At 40.0% G+C, this 21,223-nt stretch overlaps 1 protein-coding gene and 2 long non-coding RNA genes across 3 annotated transcripts; 1 reads left to right on the forward strand and 2 right to left on the reverse strand.

Annotated features, from left to right (window-relative positions):
- Nucleotides 1-12,646: 12,646 nt before the first annotated feature.
- On the reverse strand, nt 12,647-16,477 carry LOC131997644 (uncharacterized). The gene is made up of 4 exons (XR_009398321.1): nt 16,384-16,477; nt 16,163-16,305; nt 14,897-16,068; nt 12,647-13,524 (listed from the first exon to the last, which is right to left on the reverse strand). It is a non-coding gene; the product is annotated as an uncharacterized LOC131997644 (long non-coding RNA).
- A 1,731-nt stretch (nt 16,478-18,208) lies between these two features.
- LOC106092260 (proteasome subunit alpha type-5) lies at nt 18,209-19,204 on the forward strand. The gene is made up of 3 exons (XM_013259063.2): nt 18,209-18,316; nt 18,370-18,502; nt 18,558-19,204. Exons 2-3 carry the CDS (start codon nt 18,370-18,372, stop codon nt 19,151-19,153), a joined length of 729 nt encoding a protein of 242 aa, XP_013114517.1. The 5' UTR covers nt 18,209-18,316; the 3' UTR covers nt 19,154-19,204.
- A 225-nt stretch (nt 19,205-19,429) lies between these two features.
- LOC131998106 (uncharacterized) lies at nt 19,430-20,600 on the reverse strand. Its single transcript, XR_009398558.1, has 2 exons — nt 19,786-20,600; nt 19,430-19,718 (listed from the first exon to the last, which is right to left on the reverse strand). It is a non-coding gene; the product is annotated as an uncharacterized LOC131998106 (long non-coding RNA).
- Nucleotides 20,601-21,223: the final 623 nt, after the last annotated feature.

The raw sequence follows: 21,223 nt of genomic DNA on the forward strand, positions 1-21,223 counted from the left end.
AAAAATCGCTGTACCAGCCTTAAGACGATACGCTTGCACAAAGAACCACCCCATCCGGCGAGCACTAGCAGCGCATACGCCATCATGCCAGCAAGCGACAAGGTCGATAAAAATACTAGCACAAATATTGGACCAGGACAGGACGTTTTTGTACACAAATTAACATGGACAGACGGACATAGCTAAATCGAATCAGAAAGTGATTCTAAGTCGATCTGTATATTTGTCAATGAGTCTAGTCCTTGTAGTGTGCGGCCTAATGTGCGACCCTAGCGACATCTGTTAGCGGATAGAAGACCGCCAGCGCCATCTGATGGTTTTAATTCGCCTCTGTCAACGAAAGAGACAGCCAGCTGACACCAATTGACAATTATGGCTACCACCATATGTTTTGTTGGTGCCCGCTGGAAGTCAAATTTGATGATGGAGGCGAATCCAAGCCAAGCCGGCCGGTGACCCAAGGAAGCTTCTTTCTTTTTCGATTGGGACTTGGCAGCGTACGGAGGTGGAGTGATCAACAAGAAAAATACGTAAAAGAAAAGACCAGAAATAAATTTGGTAAATGTGTTTTATTTAAATTCATATGAATGTGAAAAAAACGGATTTAAACAAAATAAAAAGGACAGTTTTTTAAAAAAAAAAAAAAGAAATAGAAAATTTGAAATGCCTGAAAAGTGAAGAGACGATACATAAAGAGCCAATTGAAATGGTAACGTAAAAAAAAAAAAGAGAAGAAAAACTTTGTCAAAAATCTGAAATGAAATGAACGTTAAATACCTGAAAAAAGGAATATATTAAAAACCTGAAAAGAAATAGAAATTAAAATTAAAATAAACAAGTGGACATTTCAAAACTAAAAGTCAAAAACATAAAAATCAAAATCCACGCCTCCTCCACCTCCACTGCCGCACAAAGAAGAAGGCTTCCATCACCAACCGCTGCATCAACAACCGCCACATCGGCTACCGACACCCTGGTCACCGCCACACTGGTCACCGCCACATCCGCAACGCACACCATCCACCAGCGAGGGATCCAGACGCTGTTGCATTCCCCAGCGTTCCTAAGGTACTCTTTTTAGTTTCTCCAGACTAGCAAACCAAACTGCTTTACTGACGTTCGACCCTTGGACTGCTTTATTTTTGTTTAAAAAAGGGTTTTTTTGTATTAAAGTATACAATCGAAATAGATTAGGTAGGGGCAACATTAGTGCTTTTTTTTTACTCACCCGTTGTTTGGGTTACAGGCTATAACCAAACATGAGCTCATGGTTAGGTTAGGTAGCAACGCAGTTAAAGGACATTTTCGTCCTCCAATCAGCCGATGTTGGTCCTACGGTGCTAAAAAGGTAGCACAACAAAAAAAAAGACCCTAAAAGAAACATAGAATACTTTTTTAGACAAGAAAAACAGACTGCGACAAATACACTTAAAACTTGACAATACTCACCGAAAACCAGACGGACGGACCGACGAGAACTTGAAGAGACCTTATTGGCCGCAGAGGCCAGCATCAAGGCCGCAGCACCGTTTTGGCGATTCTTGGTCATCCATCTAGAGCTGACGAGGCGACCGACCCATTCTTCTGAAAGTAGAGAAAAATTTCAAGATTGTTAATATTGTCTTTGTGAATGGCAATGTGTAGAAGCAGTGTTAACGTTTGCCTTCAAAATCTAATATATTTCATGTTTGCTTGAAAACGATTCTTTATATTCTAAATCTTGTTTTTTTTTGTAATTGAATTTTGCCTTTTTGATTATTTGTTTTTTTTTTACATTATTTACCATGTGAATATTCTTTTACTTACTCAATAAAATACTGAAATCTGTACAAGAATGATTATCAAAAACACTTGCCTTGGTGATTTCTAAAGGATGATGGAAGGCTAAAGCATCGGAATATGGGGTAAGTGACTGAGCAGCGGCAAAGATAGACAGGTGATGGATTACGGGGTACCCTTAATATTACAGGACGAGGGGTGCCATGGTTGGGGTGGGCAAAGTCCTGAGGCGCCATGAAGGATTTTAGGCGCCAGGCAATTCCACAGCCGTAATGTCCTCCAGTTCGTTCCAGTGGGTGTTTTGTTAATGTTCTATTGTCGTCCGTTTCGTACCACCGACAGCTGGTTGTTTATTTTGTTTTTTTTGTCACCTTGCCAGAGGGTTGGATTGGCAAAGAACCGCGCCCCAAAGACTGAGCCAAAAGCCGGTGCTCGAATGCCAGCGACCAGCGCCCGCCAGTCCGACTCCTCACTCCAACGGCAACGTGGACCCGTGGGTACACGACAAAGAATGGCGCCCGCAACGTGGGGCCCGAGCAATCGGGTTGACCGTTTCAATTGTGTGGCTGTTAATATTTGTGTTTGTGGTTTTCTTCTATGTTTTGCGTAAGTCCCGACAGCAGTTTGATTATAAGACAAGCTAGTCGAGTGCGACGTCTAAGCTTGAAGAGGCACTGATACTTTGTATTAACAGAGTGTCGTCCAAAGCCTCCATGGGAAGTAAGTCTGGTGTCGAAGTGGCTGTGAGTCCAGATGAGCCATGCGACTTCCTCGGGAGACAATGGTAGACACTTTCCACCTTCTTCCACAATAGTTTTAAAGCCAATAGCCCAAATTATGACTTTCTGCCTGTCCGTCCGATTCCGAATAAATTTAAATCCTAGCTCCTGTGAGTCCTACATGGTAAAGACTTGCAAAGCTTTATGTAGTCGCCATGGAGCACAGTCCGAAGGCAGCAGTCACGATCCCAATTACCAATCAACAGCAATGGACAATATAGACACCTGAAAATTTCAAGAATGATTAATTTTTGGAGAAATTGATTGTTTTGGGTGTATAGCCATTACCTGTTATGTGTGGAATTGCCAATTTTTATCAACTGTTTATGAAGCCGCAGCTGTAAGTCACTAACCCCATCCGTGATAACATCTTTTGGATACGAACCTAGAAGGATATAATAGAAGTTAGTTCTTTATTTTTTGAGTTTTTGGGGTATTATATTTTGAATTTGCATCATTGGATTTTTAGTTTTTAAATGGTAGTCACTAGAGCGAATAGTTATTCCATTGAACCTTCTGTTCCGAACAGCCTTCAAATGGAAACAACTACGTCAACAACTACAACTACACAGGCTACAGCCAGCACAACAACAACAAGCGTAGCCAACGCAATGATGGTCACTTCAGCCGTTTCAAGCCCAGCTGTGTCAGTAACACAGGTGTCAGACACATTGAATTCGACGCCAACTACGCCAGAGTTCAGCAGCCTGACAGCCCGAAATATAAACCTGGAGAGGCAAGAGGCGGTAAGGCAAAACCAAGAGGCCAGGCGTGAGACGCATGCAGACGAGCATTTGCAGCACGTTATTGATTCCGCGATTGGTGTAGGCCAAATGGAGATGATTCGTCTGCTCGACGAGAAATTAAGATTATTGGTGCCACAACTGGTACAGCAGAGCATGGCCAACTTAAACAGTGCAGCTAATCGGAATACGTTGCCAAGCCCAGTTCAAGCACGTGCAGAAGCGCAGGTTATCCAGCAAGCCCAGGATTTGCCTAGAGCCCAGCCCGGAGCTAGTGACCACCAGCAACCGCTTAACTACATGGGTTCGAATCAGCAACAGCCAGCGCCACATGCTTATGCACCTCCGTCCCAAGGATGGTCGCAACCCCAATATCAAATTTTTTTTTTTTTTTTTTTTTTTTTTTTTATTTTTTACTTATACGTTATAAAACTTACAATTAGTTTTTATAAACGCCTCAGCGCCATTAGGCATAATAGAGGCTAGTTGGCAAAATAACAAAATTCAATTATTTTAATACAATGTTTGATCAGTAATAAATTAAACGATGTTAAAGGTTAATGATCTTATTAGAAGAAAATTAATTTAATTTACAAAAGTGTTTCAGTTTGTGTTTTAAGGTAATTCCTTAGCAATCTTTTAAAAATTGAAACTGGGTTAGACTTTATATCGCTCGGTATATCATTAAACTCATGACTGCCAGAATATTCTACTCTCTGTTTTGTGGTCTCTGTGCGGCACAATGCTACTCTCAGCTGTTGATTGTTGCGGGTGTTGAATGAAACTTGGTTTAGATTAAATTCAATTGTGTGGTGCCCTATGTGGTGAATGCATTTATATACGTACAGAAGAAGCTGCAACTTATAAATTCCATGAATTGGCAAAATAGTTGGAAAAACATTGTCGTATAATGAAACGGTGGGATAAAGTAATGGTAAGTTTGCAACAGTTTTCAGAGCTTTGTTTTGAAGCCTTTGCAATGATTTTAACTCGCCTGTGTTCCTGTATGCATAGACCACAGCCAAATAGTTAAGATGGCTCTGTATTAATGTTTGATAAATTAGATATTTGGTTCTTTCGTCGAACTTGTATTTGAACTTATACAACAATCCAAGTGCTGGAGATATTTTCAACTTTAGCTGATTTATGTGATGATTCCAGTTAAGGTTTGACTGCATATATATGCCCAAATATTTGACAACATTCACTTCGTTTATAGTTTCTCCATCCACAGTGATGCTAAAGTCCATATTATGGCCAGGGTATGGTTTAAATCTGATTAATTTAGTTTTCTTTCTATTTATAAACAATTTGTTCAGTCGCATATACTCAAAAATTAATGCAGAATCTCGTTCCATATAAGTTTTAACCACGGTCGTGGACTTGTACGGATAAAAAAGACATATGTCATCCGCATACATAAATAGCCGTCCTTTTAGCTCCAAATTGCATAGGTCATTAACATAGATTAAAAACAGCAACGGGCCTAGTACACTGCCTTGCGGTACACCATGTTCAATAGAAGCCAGTTGGCTTTTACTGTCCCCCATTTGCACAAATTGTTTTCGATTCACCAGATAAGATTTGAAAAGCCGTAGTACACTACCGCGAATGCCATAAAATTCCAGCTTCTTTAATAAAATGTTGTGATCAATCATATCAAAAGCTTTAGATAAATCAAAGAAGATGCCTACTACGCCATTGTGACCTTTATCCAACATTTTGCATATATAGTTTTGTACATTAATAACAGCTTCGTCAGTTCCACATCCTCTGCGAAAACCATATTGACAATCAGTAAGTATTCGGTTCGTTTCTAAGAATGCAGCCATTTGCCGATGAATAATTCGTTCATATATAATATTTATAGATGGCAACACAGAAATAGGTCTTAAATTTTCAATAACTGTTGAATTTCTACCCTTAGGAATGGGTATTACCTTATGTATCTTAAGGCTTTGTGGGTAAGTTGATGTCGCTATCATGCTGTTAAAAATGTTCAGCAAATAATGATTGACATTGCTACTGCAAACTTTGAGTACGTTGTGCGGCAAATTATCATGACCACAACTTTTATTTAATTTAAGCGCTGAGATTTCACTTTCTATTTCACTTTGTGTGGTAAAATGTAAATCAAGATGGTTTTGGTTGTAACATAGGGTTCCCAATGAATTGCAACTGTCTCCTGGGTACATCGGTATCATATTTTTTAGATTTATAACAGACTTAAGAAAGAAAGTGTTACATAACTCGGCCTTCTTCCTATCATTCGTTATGATATTACCATCATCATCTTTAAAAGATAGCTGTGTTTTAATATTTCTTCCCAGAGTTTCATTTAAAAAGCGCCATGTTTTCTTTGGATTATTTTTGATGTCAGCCAGATTATTTATATAGTAATTATTCATTGAATTTCTTGACGAATTTCTAATAACTTTACTGATTCTTTTCAATTGGCTATTTATACTGTCATTATTGCGACATTTCCTTCTTAATTTCAATAATCGATTCTTATAGTCAATCAATTTCAAGAGATTCCCATTTATCCATGGTGCAATGGCATTTCTTTGGTTTACATTTAGGGGTTTTGTGACGGTAGAACAATCTACAGCAGTTTTTACATGCGTAACAAAATTATTAAGGTCCTCGGTGGGTGCTCCCAAGAGAGAAAGAGTCTGAAGGTGGGAATCAATAGTAGTCTTCAATTTATCATAATCGCAAAAGGAGTAATTATGTCTGACAATATTATCTAACTGTTCATCAATATTCACTTGGCAGTAAATTAAATTGTGATCAGTTAACATGCATCCAACCGCCATGATTGACATGGACCCTAAAATATTCGAATACACATGGTCAAGACAAGTACGGCTAACAGGTCTTGTTATCATTTCATGGCAGTTTCTAAAATCATAATTCAACAGCATATTCGAAACAGCACTGAAATTTTCGTTATGCAGCGCATCAACATTCGCATCACCAGTTAAAACACAAGGTGTTCTACCATACGCATAAAGTAATTGCTCCAAAAAATCAACAAATTTGGATGAATTACATTTTGGAGATCTATAAAACGAAATATAAGTGACTGGCTTTCCGTGCAGTTTAACATTATGGAGTTTTAGAGCAATTGAATCAATCAAGTCCTCACTTTTGCATTGAGAAACTGTAAAATGCAAATTTTCCTTAACAAACACTGATGTTCCGCCATAACCATCAGATCGGCAACAATGAACAGATGTATATCCTGGAATGTTATATATACCAACAACATCCATTTTGAACCAAGTTTCTTGGACCGCAATTATCGTAGGCAAAGCAGAAATTTTGGCAATCATAGTTTTAAATCTATTAAATTTTGTTATTGAAGATATACTTCTAATATTTACAGAAAATACGTTGAAAAGTTTCCTATTTGAAGTTTGTATATTATTGAAATCCGAAAGATTAGATATATAATTATTATTCATCATAAAAAAAAAAAAAAAAGATATAAAATATTAGAACAAATTCTTTAATATTTAAAAGCTACTTATGATGGTGATTCATACTCGTTGTCAGATTCCTCTACACGTATCATCATTTGCTGGGATCGACGTTTCTGGGGCTGATGCGTAGTTGCTTCTGCCAATAATTTATCCACTTCATCCTCATTCTTCAAAAGTCTTGGCTTAGACAACTCACTCCGTTTTGCGAAAACCTTATTATTTGCTGTGTAAATAGCCCGAAATCCAACATTCTTCAATGACTTTGCGTATTTAAATAAATTCATGGTTTCTTTGCTTGAAAAATCACTAACAAAGATATTTTTAGATTCCTCTTGAGCTTTTAATTTAGGTTTAACAGCCATCAGTTTCGATTTTGCAATTCTCGAATTGAATTTAACGACCACAGTCTGGCTATCATTCTTCTTCTTGTTAAGAAAATATGCATCAGAAATGTTATCAACTTTCATTTCAACGCCAAATTTAGATGACAACTTCATTACAGCATCAACAGCTGTTTCATTCTCAGTTGGTTTGATACCAGTTATCAGACAATCATTCTGCACTCTTTGATTGTTTAGAAATTTCACTGTCTCTTTTAGTGTACTCACTTCTGCTCTTAGTTCCTTGTTTTCCTTTTGTACCAGATCTATTTTTTTCTTGTTCTCGCTTACACCCTTCAGAATGTCATCGTACTGCTTCGACATAAACATCATAGTCTCTCTCATTTCTCTTAATTCATCCAGTTTCTTTAACTCCATTCTCATAGCATTCAATTCAGCTGCTACAGATCCATTGCTGTTGTTGTTGTTGCTTTTGCTGCTGCTGTCGCATACATGACAAACAAACTCCTCATCTTCATGTGCAAGCAAGTGGCGGAATTGCTTTTTGTTAAGCTTCGTACAAACAACATGAAAACTGTTGTTGCATTTATCACAATCAATGCTCTCTTCGTCTTCATCCACCTCCAATTTGCACTCAACACAGACATTTTTCTTCTTTAAAACACTACGTCTGCTTGTATGCGGCATATTTGAACAATTTCAAGTGACCTTAGATTTAGCTTTTGTAAACAATTGGTTTTTGAGACACAATCGCTTTTTAGAACCGAAATATTTAAATTTAATTTCACAACGATTGAAAAGCAATAAAAAAGTCAACTTTTCAAGAACAGTGATGCCAACAAATGGCATCAAGTAATGCTTACTTGCCGCATGAGCAACCGCTCGACCGATCGAGGCCACTAACGCAAACGATGGGGGTAGGATTACCTCCGTCGCAGCCGGCATATGGGTACCAGGCGCAGGCAGCACAGTCACCTGCAGCTACATACCGGAGTGCAGCGAGAAAGTTCGATGTCGAGAAATGGAGGCTAAAATTTGATGGCACTTCGAAGACGATTGGGGCTGAAGATTTCATGTTCAGACTGGAGCAGTTAAGGGCCGATTACCAATGCGATTGGGAAGAGATTCTGGTGAAGTTTCCCCAGTTCCTAGAGGGGCCAGCAGAGGACTGGTACTGGATGCAGCGCAGACTAGACTACATTCGAAGCTTCCCAGAACTCAAAGAAGCTTTCTTAGCCCAATTCAGAAAATTTGAGAGCGATTTCGATATCCAGCGTAAAATGATGGACCGTCGACAGGGTGCCCATGAGTCTTTCGAAGAGTTCTGCAACGCCATGCTGCGCTTGCGCCACCAGCAGAGAAAGCCCATGGATGAGCAAGTAATGGTGGAGATGATGAAAAGCAATCTAAAGCCACCTATGGCCGCCTTAGTGTTCCCCATACGTATGTATGGCCTGCAACATTTCCGCGAGGAATGCAGGAAAGCAGAGTTGCTGCTAAGTAACCAAAGGCAAGCGGCACAAGCGCACAGGCAACAATTCGCACCGCGGGTAAACGAGCTGGAATTTGAGGAACCACCCGAAGAGCTGGAAGTTGAAGCCATCAGTCGACAAGCAAACTACGTGTGCTGGAACTGTAAGCAAAAAGGGCATAGCTTTATGGACTGCCCCTCCACGACCCGAAATCTGTTCTGCTATGGGTGTGGCATGGAGAACGTAGTCAAGCCGAATTGTACCAGATGTAGGGGAAACCGATATGCGGGCACGATGAAGGGGGAGACGCGCCCGAACAACATGAACCCCCAAAAGGAACCCAAAAACTAGGCGAGGAACAGACAGGTTCTACCAAAATAACTATTTTAAGTAATAATAGCATTAAGGGTGGTGGTGAGAATATTGAATTGAATATTAGACTTAAGGAAATTAGGCCATGGCATATCAGAATGCAGGAATATAACGAAGCTCGAGAGAGGATATTTGCTGAAGAAGTTCAGCTTGAAAGGAAAAAGATTGTAGAAAAGGTGACACGTATAGATAAAGCTAGAGAACGTTATAGGCGAAGGAAAGCTCTCAGGCAAGAAATTGCTTCAGCCACTTTGTACGAGGGCGAAGATACAAGGCTCTATATGCGCGTAAAGATTGCAGGAGAGGAAGTAGAAGGTTTATTGGACAGCGGTGCCACCGTTACATGTCTAGGGAAAGGGTGCTTGGAGTTGGTGGAGAAAATAGGGCTGCCCATATTTCCATATAGATCTGTCATTATGACCGCCGATGAGACTCCGCACGCGATTGTGGGGCGCATAAGGGCAAAGATAAAAGTGAAAAAGTCTGAAGAGGAAGTTACATTCTTTTTAATACCAACTTTGGGTAAAGCGTTATACCTTGGTGTTGACTTCATGAAGAAGTTTAAACTAGTAGCCACCATTGAGAGCTTAAGCTTGGAGGAAGAAGAAGACAAGCCGAAAGACCCATCGCAACACTGCTTGAGGAGTGAAGAGAAGCTACGCCTAGACGAGGTCATCTCTATGTTTCCGTCATTTGAGGTGAGGGGCCTGGGGAAGACACTATTGGAGGAACACAGTATCGATACCGCAGAGGCTGAACCCGTCAAACAGAGGCATTATCCCGTATCTCCTGCCGTTCAGCAACTGATGTATTCGGAGCTGGATAGGATGATTGCCATGGGAGTCATTGAGCAGAGTCAAAGCCCGTGGAACAACCCGGTTACCTTGGTGCGCAAGGGCGCTAAAAACCGATTGTGCCTCGATGCGAGGAAGCTCAATGCCCTCACGGTAAAAGATGCCTACCCACTTCCGAATATTGAAGGCCTGCTGAGTAGGCTGGGAGACACGCATTTTATCTCGAGTGTGGATCTGAAAGATGCGTTCTGGCAGATCCCTCTCGAGATAAAAAGCCGGGAGAAGACGGCGTTCACCGTGCCGGGAAGACCCTTGTACCATTTCACAGTCATGCCTTTTGGGCTGTGTAATGCGGCCCAAAGGTTATGTCGATTAATGGACAAGGTCATCCCAGGGCATCTGCGGGAGCGAGTGTTCGTCTACTTGGACGACTTACTCATAGTGTCACCCGATTTCAGGACCCATTTGGAGCTGTTGGCGCAAGTGGCGAAAGCCTTGACGAATGCCGGACTTACAATCAACGTTGCCAAATCGAAATTTTGCTTTCGGGAGCTCAGATATTTGGGCTACATTGTCGGGGAAGGAAAATTGAAGCCAGACCCCGAGAAAGTGTCCGCCATACTGGAGTGTGACTACCCCAAAACTGTGAGGCAGGTCAGGAGATTCACTGGCATGACCGGATGGTATCGCCGATTCATCCCGGACTATGCGACAATAGCAGCACCGATATTCCAAACGCTCAAAAAGAGTAAGACTTTTGCGTTCGGTGAGGAAGCCAGGGTGGCCTTCCGGAAATTGAAGGACGCACTCACCCAAAGTCCCGTTTTACGACATCCTGATTTTGCCAAGCCGTTTTTCGTCCAGTGTGACGCATCGGATGTGGGAATTGGGGGAGTTCTCTTTCAGAAGGACGAAGATGGAAGCGAGCACCCGATTGCCTTCATGTCCCAGAAATTAACACCGGCGCAAAAGAATTACTCTGTGACCGAGCGTGAGTGTCTGGCTGTGGTGATGGCCATAAAGAAGTTCCGACCCTACATTGAGCTAATGCCATTTACTGTGATTACGGACCACTCTTCGTTGAAGTGGCTAATGTCCAACAGAGAGCTCGGTGGGAGGTTGGCTAGATGGAGCTTGTTGCTCCAGGGTCACAACTTCGGCATAGAACACCGCAAAGGAAGCCAGAACGTGGTCCCAGACACTCTATCGCGATTGGATTTGGAGGAGCTATGCGAAGAATTTGCCAGCCTTGTGGATCTCGACGCAGACGAGTTCAAAGATGACGAGTATTTGGACAAAATAAAAACTATCTCCGACAACGGAGAATCATTGCCAGACCTGATGGTTAAGGACGGCCTCATCTACAAAAGGACAATCCCTGTGACTGTGGACATGCCATGCGAGGATTATGTTTGGAAGCTATGGGTTCCATCACGGTTGACGACAAACACCATAGCAAAGGCACATGAACCGACTACGGCGGCACATGGAGGTTTCCATAGAACTCTGAAAAGGTTACGAGAGCTGTACTACTGGCCAAACATGAGTGCACAGGTCCGTGATTTCATAAAGAGGTGTGAGATCTGTAAAGGGGCTAAGCCCAATTATCAAAATATGCAACAGCCTATGGGACCAGAGTACAAAATAGACAAACCTTTTCAGAAGATTTATGTAGACTTCCTAGGGCCGTACGTCCGGTCGAAGGCCGGTAATTCATACATTTTTATAGTCCTTGATCACGTCACTAAATTCGTGCTGTTGAAGCCCATGTCCAAGGCCACCTCGAGAAACGTAATTAAGTTTTTGACCGGTGAGGTGTTTCACAAATTTGGAGTTCCAGAAATTGTCATGTCGGACAATGGAAAACAGTTCGTGGGGAAAGATTTTTCCAACTTCTTAGACGTGCATGGAGTAATTCATTATAAGACTGGACTGTACTCGCCGCAGGCGAACGCATCCGAAAGGGTAAACCAGTCGATTTTGGCGGCTATTAGGTCTTATTTGGATGGCGACCAGAGGGAATGGGACCAAAACCTATCAGCTATAGAGGGTGCTTTGCGTTCATCTGTGCACTCGTCAATTGGAATGACGCCTTATTTCGCGCTTTTTGGCACGAATATGGTGACACATGGAAGTGTCTATCGCTTGGCTAAGCAATTGTCTTCAATGAGGGACCCAGAATTTAACGCTTTGCCCAAAGCTACTCATTTGGAGTTAGTCAGAGAAGAAATTCGAAAGAATCTCGAAAAAAGTTACAAAGAGCGGTCTACAAAATACAATACCCGCGCGCGAGAGGTAAAATTTTATCCAGGCCAGGAAGTATTTCATCGCAACCATCAACTTAGCGATTTTGGGAAAAACATAAATGCCAAGCTTTGCCAGAAGTATTTGAAGTGCAGGATTGTGCGGGCAATAGGCCGTAGTCTATACGAAATCGAAAACCTAAACGGCAAACCGATAGGGGTCTATCACGCAAGAGACTTGAAACAATAATGGCGACGACACATTTTCACACTCTAACACTCACAAATGGTCAAGGGGTTCCTTCTGAGCCACATGTAAAAAAGAGTGAAATTCTTTGGCCAATAGAGGCAAATTTTCGGTTGACAGCTCACACAAGCATTAAATCACTCACCTGAAATTCCATTTCCGTAGCTGGGAGTTTCCAATATTAAGCCATGGTCTAATGTAGGTTTAGTTAGTTTTAGTTGTACCCTATGGGGAAATAGGTTAAGATATGATAGATATGAATTGAATTACATACTCACCTGTGATAGATAGCAGAGGAATTAAGTCCCAGGGATCTCTATAGCAGTAAGGAACAAGCTGTAGAACAGCCGTCGGCTTGTGGTAAACTGTAGCATAAGATGACCTAAATGAATTAGAAGAGAATTTAGATTTGAATTGTATTTTATGATTTATACTTAACTTAAGTGGTGATCGTTGCAGAGGTCCGAATGATTTTTGCCTCGTGCCCATATTATACCTCAGGTTCATCTCGAATGGTGGGTGTGTGTGTGTGTTCAAGGCAGTAGTGGGCAAATATACAAGTGTGCGTATATTTCCAAGCCATGGGCTTACATCCTTGGGCGAGTGCACAAATTGTGCAATGGGGTGTATATTTGCAATTTTTGATTTAGGGTGGCGCTGTAAAAGGGTGTTAATACTTACCATGGACTTACCCGTATGGTCCAGGTGAGGTTGTTGGAGTGGACTCGTGGTCTTACGCTCTCGCGAGTGCTGAACCGCCAAGAGGGGTCCCGTGGTGTGATGTGCGCAAGATTACGCGCTGATTCGTGCTACTTCTCTCTGCCAACCTCTGGGGTGCCTCGACCGCCGGAGAGCTCGCTGTCAACCTCGCAATGGGTGACCCGTCTTTCTATCACTATGGCATCTTGGACATGGAACGCGAGTTGCGGCGGAAGGCGTTTTGTCCGGACGAGAGATTGTCATCTCTCGATGCCGGCCCCAGGAGATCACTCAACCACGGTAGAGCCTCTTGACGACCTCGGTGTATGTCGGGTCGACCCGTCTTTCTATCGCTATGGCATCTTGGACATGGGGCGAGGGATGCCGTGGTGAGTGATGAGAGGCGGCTAGGAGAAGTCATAGAGGATACACCAAGGTGCACCATCTATTTGATACTTACCAGTTCGTTTATCTTGGGCACACCACAGCGTTAGACCACAAATGGCATGGCTCATGCTCTCAAGCGAGGCAGCCGTTGCGAGTTCGCAGGTCCATGACGTGGGTTTCCTGGAAAGATAGACAAGAAGAAAAGATCAAATTAGTTATGAAAGTGGTTTGTTTTGTTTGAAGGATTTTTTTTGGATAAATTTCTTTTTCACTTTAGTGTTTTTTTAAGATTTTCTGATATTTTAAAATTCCCTCCTATTGGCCCTGATTTTTTTGTTTTTCGAATAGAACACGCAATTTTATTTTAGTTTTTCATAAGTTTTTTTGCTTGTTTTTTTTTGCCAGCTTAAGGAAAAGACAAAAACTTTTTTGTTCTGCATTTCTATTTAAAATTTTGTTTTCGGCTATATTAATATCGCTCCGTTTTCAGAGAAATTTATTTTTCTTTGTTCCGTTTTCCTTATTTTTATTATTATTTCTTTTCTTTTTTTTTTTTTTTTCAAATTTTCACACAAAATTCTTAATTTTTTTTTGTTTTTTTCATTTTCTTGGCAGAATTTGGTTTTTTCACATTTTTCGTGCATTTTTGTAATTTTCCTCATTGAGTTATTTTCCATAATTTCCCTTCTTATTAATTTTCTTTTGGTAACTTTGCCGAACTAAGTTCACTTTTGAGTTTTTATATCAAGACCATTTTCTTTTGTGTAGAACCATGACACTTTAAATTCAATCACAATAACGTCACTTCACCTTTTTCGTTATGGCCACCGAAAATTTTTGAGGACATTTGGTTTGAAAGTCATTGAGTCACTTCTTAGTACCCCCACCACCATTCATGAATTGAGTGGCTTACACACAATGGCAGGGGTACCGTACGATCATGTGATTTCATTATAACACACGCACTCATATTCATGGAATCACGCACACTGTCACATAATGAACCGTTTCTTTTACCACGTTGGTTGGAGTTTTTTTAAATTGTGGTTAGGATTCTTTTTTATTTCACCATTCGAACCGCAATTATTTTCACTTTACCTTTTTTTTAAATTTTTTTTCCGATTTGCAAGGCGTTTCATTTGGAATATTGTTTTTTCACCATTTCATTCATGAAATCCGATATACGCCGACGCCGGTGATTGTGTTTGCCGGTTTGTTTCTTTCAATCACACACACAGGGCTCAGAGCACATTTAATTATTTTTGCATTGTTTTTTTTTATATTTTCACTACCACTGGCGACAAGGGGCATGTGGCATTGATGATTTCTTTTCATTTTATTTATTTTGTGGGCCAGTACGTTGTAAAAGGCGTAGTTTTTGTTTTTTTACTTTGCCGTTCATTGGCACACACACACAAACACTTTGGCCCGCCGGTCACAATTTTCTTGTTATTTATTTCTATAATGTTGGGCACGCACTTCGGGACACTGAACAATCATTTTTTTTTATTACTAGCTTTTGATTTAACACATTTTTTTTTACAATACTTACCTTTTTTTTTTGCTTTGTTGGTGAAAATTATTTCCCGCGTCGTCCGTCTGCTGCAATTGCTTCCAATTAATTTGATGAAGGTATATCCGTAAGGTATAAAAATGGTTAACTCAAGGTATACTAGTTGAGGAAGACTTACACATTATTAATGGGACCTACACACAGTGAGATAGGTTTGGCGTAAGGAGCATATACACTTTATGGCATGGAATACACTGAGAGAAATTGTTATTTTTCTCCCTCCCATCCTTTAACAGTGATGTTCAAAGGATGGTTTGGTTTGTAGTGTGCGGCCTAATGTGCGACCCTAGCGACATCTGTTAGCGGATAGAAGACCGCCAGCGCCATCTGATGGTTTTAATTCGCCTCTGTCAACGAAAGAGACAGCCAGCTGACACCAATTGACAATTATGGCTACCACCATATGTTTTGTTGGTGCCCGCTGGAAGTCAAATTTGATGATGGAGGCGAATCCAAGCCAAGCCGGCCGGTGACCCAAGGAAGCTTCTTTCTTTTTCGATTGGGACTTGGCAGCGTACGGAGGTGGAGTGATCAACAAGAAAAATACGTAAAAGAAAAGACCAGAAATAAATTTGGTAAATGTGTTTTATTTAAATTCATATGAATGTGAAAAAAACGGATTTAAACAAAATAAAAAGGACAGTTTTTTAAAAAAAAAAAAAAGAAATAGAAAATTTGAAATGCCTGAAAAGTGAAGAGACGATACATAAAGAGCCAATTGAAATGGTAACGTAAAAAAAAAAAAGAGAAGAAAAACTTTGTCAAAAATCTGAAATGAAATGAACGTTAAATACCTGAAAAAAGGAATATATTAAAAACCTGAAAAGAAATAGAAATTAAAATTAAAATAAACAAGTGGACATTTCAAAACTAAAAGTCAAAAACATAAAAATCAAAATCCACGCCTCCTCCACCTCCACTGCCGCACAAAGAAGAAGGCTTCCATCACCAACCGCTGCATCAACAACCGCCACATCGGCTACCGACACCCTGGTCACCGCCACACTGGTCACCGCCACATCCGCAACGCACACCATCCACCAGCGAGGGATCCAGACGCTGTTGCATTCCCCAGCGCTCCTAAGGTACTCTTTTTAGTTTCTCCAGACTAGCAAACCAAACTGCTTTACTGACGTTCGACCCTTGGACTGCTTTATTTTTGTTTAAAAAAGGGTTTTTTTGTATTAAAGTATACAATCGAAATAGATTAGGGTGGGGCAACATTAGTGCTTTTTTTTTACTCACCCGTTGTTTGGGTTACAGGCTATAACCAAACATGAGCTCATGGTTAGGTTAGGTAGCAACGCAGTTAAAGGACATTTTCGTCCTCCAATCAGCCGATGTTGGTCCTACGGTGCTAAAAAGGTAGCACAACAAAAAAAAAGACCCTAAAAGAAACATAGAATACTTTTTTAGACAAGAAAAACAGACTGCGACAAATACACTTAAAACTTGACAATACTCACCGAAAACCAGACGGACGGACCGACGAGAACTTGAAGAGACCTTATTGGCCGCAGAGGCCAGCATCAAGGCCGCAGCACCGTTTTGGCGATTCTTGGTCATCCATCTAGAGCTGACGAGGCGACCGACCCATTCTTCTGAAAGTAGAGAAAAATTTCAAGATTGTTAATATTGTCTTTGTGAATGGCAATGTGTAGAAGCAGTGTTAACGTTTGCCTTCAAAATCTAATATATTTCATGTTTGCTTGAAAACGATTCTTTATATTCTAAATCTTGTTTTTTTTTGTAATTGAATTTTGCCTTTTTGATTATTTGTTTTTTTTTTACATTATTTACCATGTGAATATTCTTTTACTTACTCAATAAAATACTGAAATCTGTACAAGAATGATTATCAAAAACACTTGCCTTGGTGATTTCTAAAGGATGATGGAAGGCTAAAGCATCGGAATATGGGGTAAGTGACTGAGCAGCGGCAAAGATAGACAGGTGATGGATTACGGGGTACCCTTAATATTACAGGACGAGGGGTGCCATGGTTGGGGTGGGCAAAGTCCTGAGGCGCCATGAAGGATTTTAGGCGCCAGGCAATTCCACAGCCGTAATGTCCTCCAGTTCGTTCCAGTGGGTGTTTTGTTAATGTTCTATTGTCGTCCGTTTCGTACCACCGACAGCTGGTTGTTTATTTTGTTTTTTTTGTCACCTTGCCAGAGGGTTGGATTGGCAAAGAACCGCGCCCCAAAGACTGAGCCAAAAGCCGGTGCTCGAATGCCAGCGACCAGCGCCCGCCAGTCCGACTCCTCACTCCAACGGCAACGTGGACCCTTGGGTCACGACATCCTCTTCCTTATAATACCATGTACCACAGTTGTGGTGTAGAGTACAGTTACATTTTCATTCGCCAATCAAACGTATTGTTCAAATTGATAGAATATTTGGAAATATCACAAGTACAATCACGTCCTTGTTTTTTTATACCTTGTATCATTGCTTCTTGTGGTGCTTATTTTTCTAAAAAATTATGAATTGGATCGTTTTGAAAATGATCTCGAAAATTGTACATAGAAAAACATCTTAAAAATTTTTCAATTAAAAATTTTATTGACAATAAAATCGTTTTCAATTACCCAAAACTTAATTGATTAAATCATTTTTTAATTGAATATGATTTTTTTCAATTAATGTGATTGACATTTTTGCCATTTTCAATTAAAAAATTAATTGATTCGATTACTTTTTGAATATGGTGCTTAAGTAAATTCAATTAAAGGTTATTTTGTCCCCTACAATATTAAATGAAGGAGATTTCAAAGACTCACACGTCCCACATTTCGTCAAATCTATAGCAATACCACGGTAGCTGTGCCGGATAAACCCGATGAAGTTGACCAAAGGCTACCGTCTCAGTGCACAACAAACTGCTGCGACAACAACAAACGAAATTTTTTGAAGTAAAAGTTTTTTGTGTACGAGTGCCCACGGTCCTTTGCGCAAACAACGCTCTCAAGCTCCTGGTTCGGAAGGTAAACGTCTGTGTATCAAATATAGAAATTAATTGGAAATTCCAAAAATTTCAATCATGCTTGAATGGATCAATAATTAATTAATTGAAAAAATAAAGCATTTTTTTATTGGAACAATCAATTGAAAATTTCCATCATTTTTTAATTGAATATGCAATTTTTTTATTTTCAATTATGGTTTTCAAAAACGACGGTGTTCTTTTCGACTTCAAAATCGATTATTCAACTTCAAAATCGATTATTTGACTTTTTATTCAGTGAAAGTCAACCTCGACGTTTATACACAAAAAGTCGATTAATCAATCCTAATATCGACCCCAAAAAGTGTTTGTCATTTTCACATCCAGAGATTCAGGTTGAGAGATCCAGAGAAAGAGTTTTCATTTGAAATTTGATTAAAAAAACGTAAAATGTAAGCGGTTCTTTGGAGTTAAGCGATCCAAATAAATTAAGACTTCTTTTCAGATGTTTCTTACTCGTTCTGAATATGACCGTGGAGTAAATACGTTTTCTCCAGAAGGACGTCTGTTTCAAGTTGAGTATGCAATCGAAGCCATTAAATTGGGATCAACTGCGATTGGTATATGCACTTCTGAAGGTAAGGGTCTCAATTCTATGCTATATACAACGCGAGTAATTGGTATATTATGCAGGCGTTGTGCTAGCGGTGGAGAAGAGAATTACATCCTCCTTAATGGTTCCACATACAGTTGAGAAAATAGTGGAAGTTGATAGACATATTGGCTGTGCCACATCCGGTTTAATGGCAGATGCTCGCACACTGATTGAAAGAGCAAGAGTGGAGTGCCAAAATCATTGGTTTGTCTATAATGAACGGATGTCAATTGAATCTTGTGCACAGGCTGTGTCTGCATTAGCCATTCAATTTGGCGACAGTGGTGATGGTGGCTCGGCAATGAGCAGGCCTTTTGGTGTAGCCATATTGTTTGCTGGCGTTGAAGAAGGTAAACCGCAATTGTGGCATATGGACCCATCTGGAACTTACATTCGCTATGGTGCTAAAGCTATTGGATCGGGTAGCGAGGGAGCACAACAAAACCTACAAGATAATTTTACGCCTGAAATGTCTTTAAAAGACGCAATTATCTTAGCACTTAACACATTGAAACAAGTGATGGAAGAGAAAATCAATTCAACCAATGTGGAAGTAATGACAATGACTCCCGACAAATTGTTCCGCATGCATACAAAAGAAGAAGTTGAACTTATTATTTCTGATTTAGCATAAACAGTTTTTTTATACTTAATATACATACATTTTCAAAATGTTGAATAGAAATTCGAAAGTTATTTCCATTTAATCACCTTTATTACTGTTGTCGAAGGCGAAAATCGATAGCAGTCGTAGTCGAAGGCGAATATCACATTTCTTGGTAATCTTTAACTTATTCGCCTTCGACAGTTTGATAATAGAAAAATATTGTGGTAAATAAAAAAAAAATAATAATATAAAATAAGGTTCCATACAATACGACAAACAGCTCCAATGTAGTTTAGTACGCAATTAACTTATATATCGATCGTTTTCGTAAAATGCACAGGAGAATTCGACTTGCGTTACGTGATACCAAAAATGTGAACGAATTTTCGTCTTCGATAACCATAATACCATTTTGTAAAAATTTGGAGATTCGACAACCCCATCGCCAACCGGAATAGGGGTATTTATATTTGTAGCAAAAACCTTGATAGATTAGGTTAGTTTGAAAAGGGTGCGGATATTAATCCGCCCCTTGCCACTATAGACCTGCACCTAAGCCAGTAATCAAGCGCTCTTAAAACTAAAAAGTAACCTTGAAAAAGAAAATTTTAAGTTAGTAACTTCGTGCTACTTATAAAATCCTTAATTGTTTTCCTTACTATTCCCCTAAGTTGGTTCATGTCTGGTATTGTGTCCCCACATAAGTACCGGTATATTTTAGCATCGAAAGCCGGGCAATGACATAGGAAATGCTCCAAAGTCTCATCATCTTCCCCACATGCTATCACTTGCCGCATCGATTTTGCATAGGTGAACTCGTAGACCCGTGTGTCCCCATAGGATTTTAGCCGTCCTACGGACTGTTTCGCTGTACCACAGTGTTTCATGCGCGTTCGTCGCCCACGCCCTCAACTAGGACTCCGTCGACCCGATTTAGCCTTACTGCTAAATCGTCTGCACTTTCATTCCTCCTTACTCCGTTATGGCCCGGATCCCAAACGATGCTGATTATGCCATCCTCAGAGAAGGCGTAAATCTTACACTGTAAGAATATTCGTGACCTTACCGTCCAGGTTGTTATAGCCCTTATGACCATTTTACTGCCCGTAATGATGTTCACTTCCTCACGAATTTTGTTATCGCCCGAATCTCCGTCTGCAGGGCCGTATTATGATCAGGCAGTCTAAAACAGATCTCAGTCCCTGCTTTCTTAACGTGGACCCCCAGGCACACTCTGTTCTCTAGCTTTGATCCATCCGTGTAGCATGATCTTCCAGATGGCGATAAGTTATGTCAAAATATCTCTTTTTTTTTATGTGGTGGACGAGAAACCGGCGGCATAAAAATATTGGAAAGCAATAAGCAATTAATAAAAAGAAACTATTTCATAAATAAGGTTTTAGAAAATTAAAGTTTCTATTCTATTCATTTCAATTTTAAATTTAGTTTATAAAGATTTTTCGAATAATTGTTTAGTGAAAGGAAAGACAAAGTTTATGATCTACCTCATTTTTTAACGAATGTGGATTGCCAAAAACAACTCCCATTATGAATATTTCAGGATCAGTACTGCAATTTGTTTAAAAAAATGTAGAAAATTCATAAAAATCTGTTACAAAAAGTGAATAAAAATCTGTTTTTTCTTCGTAGAAATTTAAAAACCAGAGGTTAGGTCAAGTATTTTTTTTTTAATTGAAGTTTTTCTACTTCTAATCTACGCAGATCGAGGGACTGTACCCCAGTAACATTGCAAAACTACTAAATATGGAACAATCCCATGGCAGCCGGTTGTATGTACCGGGTTGACCCGATGAATTCCTTCATCGGCAAGGGCTGCCGCCTCAGCGTACCACACACTGCTACTACTACTACTACTACTAAATATGGAAATTGTTATCAGAAAGTATCTGAATTCTTTACTATTTCAAAAATTCTGATGGAATATGCTGTACAATCCATACCCAAGCCAGAAACCGAAAATAGTGAGGCAAAGTATAGAACGATCAGGAAAAAATATTTCTTTCCTCGTCTAACAAAAAAAACCTTGGTAAATATATTAAATAGTTGTAACTTCGAAAAACTTTAATTCTTGATAAA

The sequence above is a fragment of the Stomoxys calcitrans genome, chromosome 5 (genome assembly GCF_963082655.1).
Source record: "Stomoxys calcitrans chromosome 5, idStoCalc2.1, whole genome shotgun sequence".
Classification (NCBI taxonomy): domain Eukaryota; kingdom Metazoa; phylum Arthropoda; class Insecta; order Diptera; family Muscidae; genus Stomoxys; species Stomoxys calcitrans.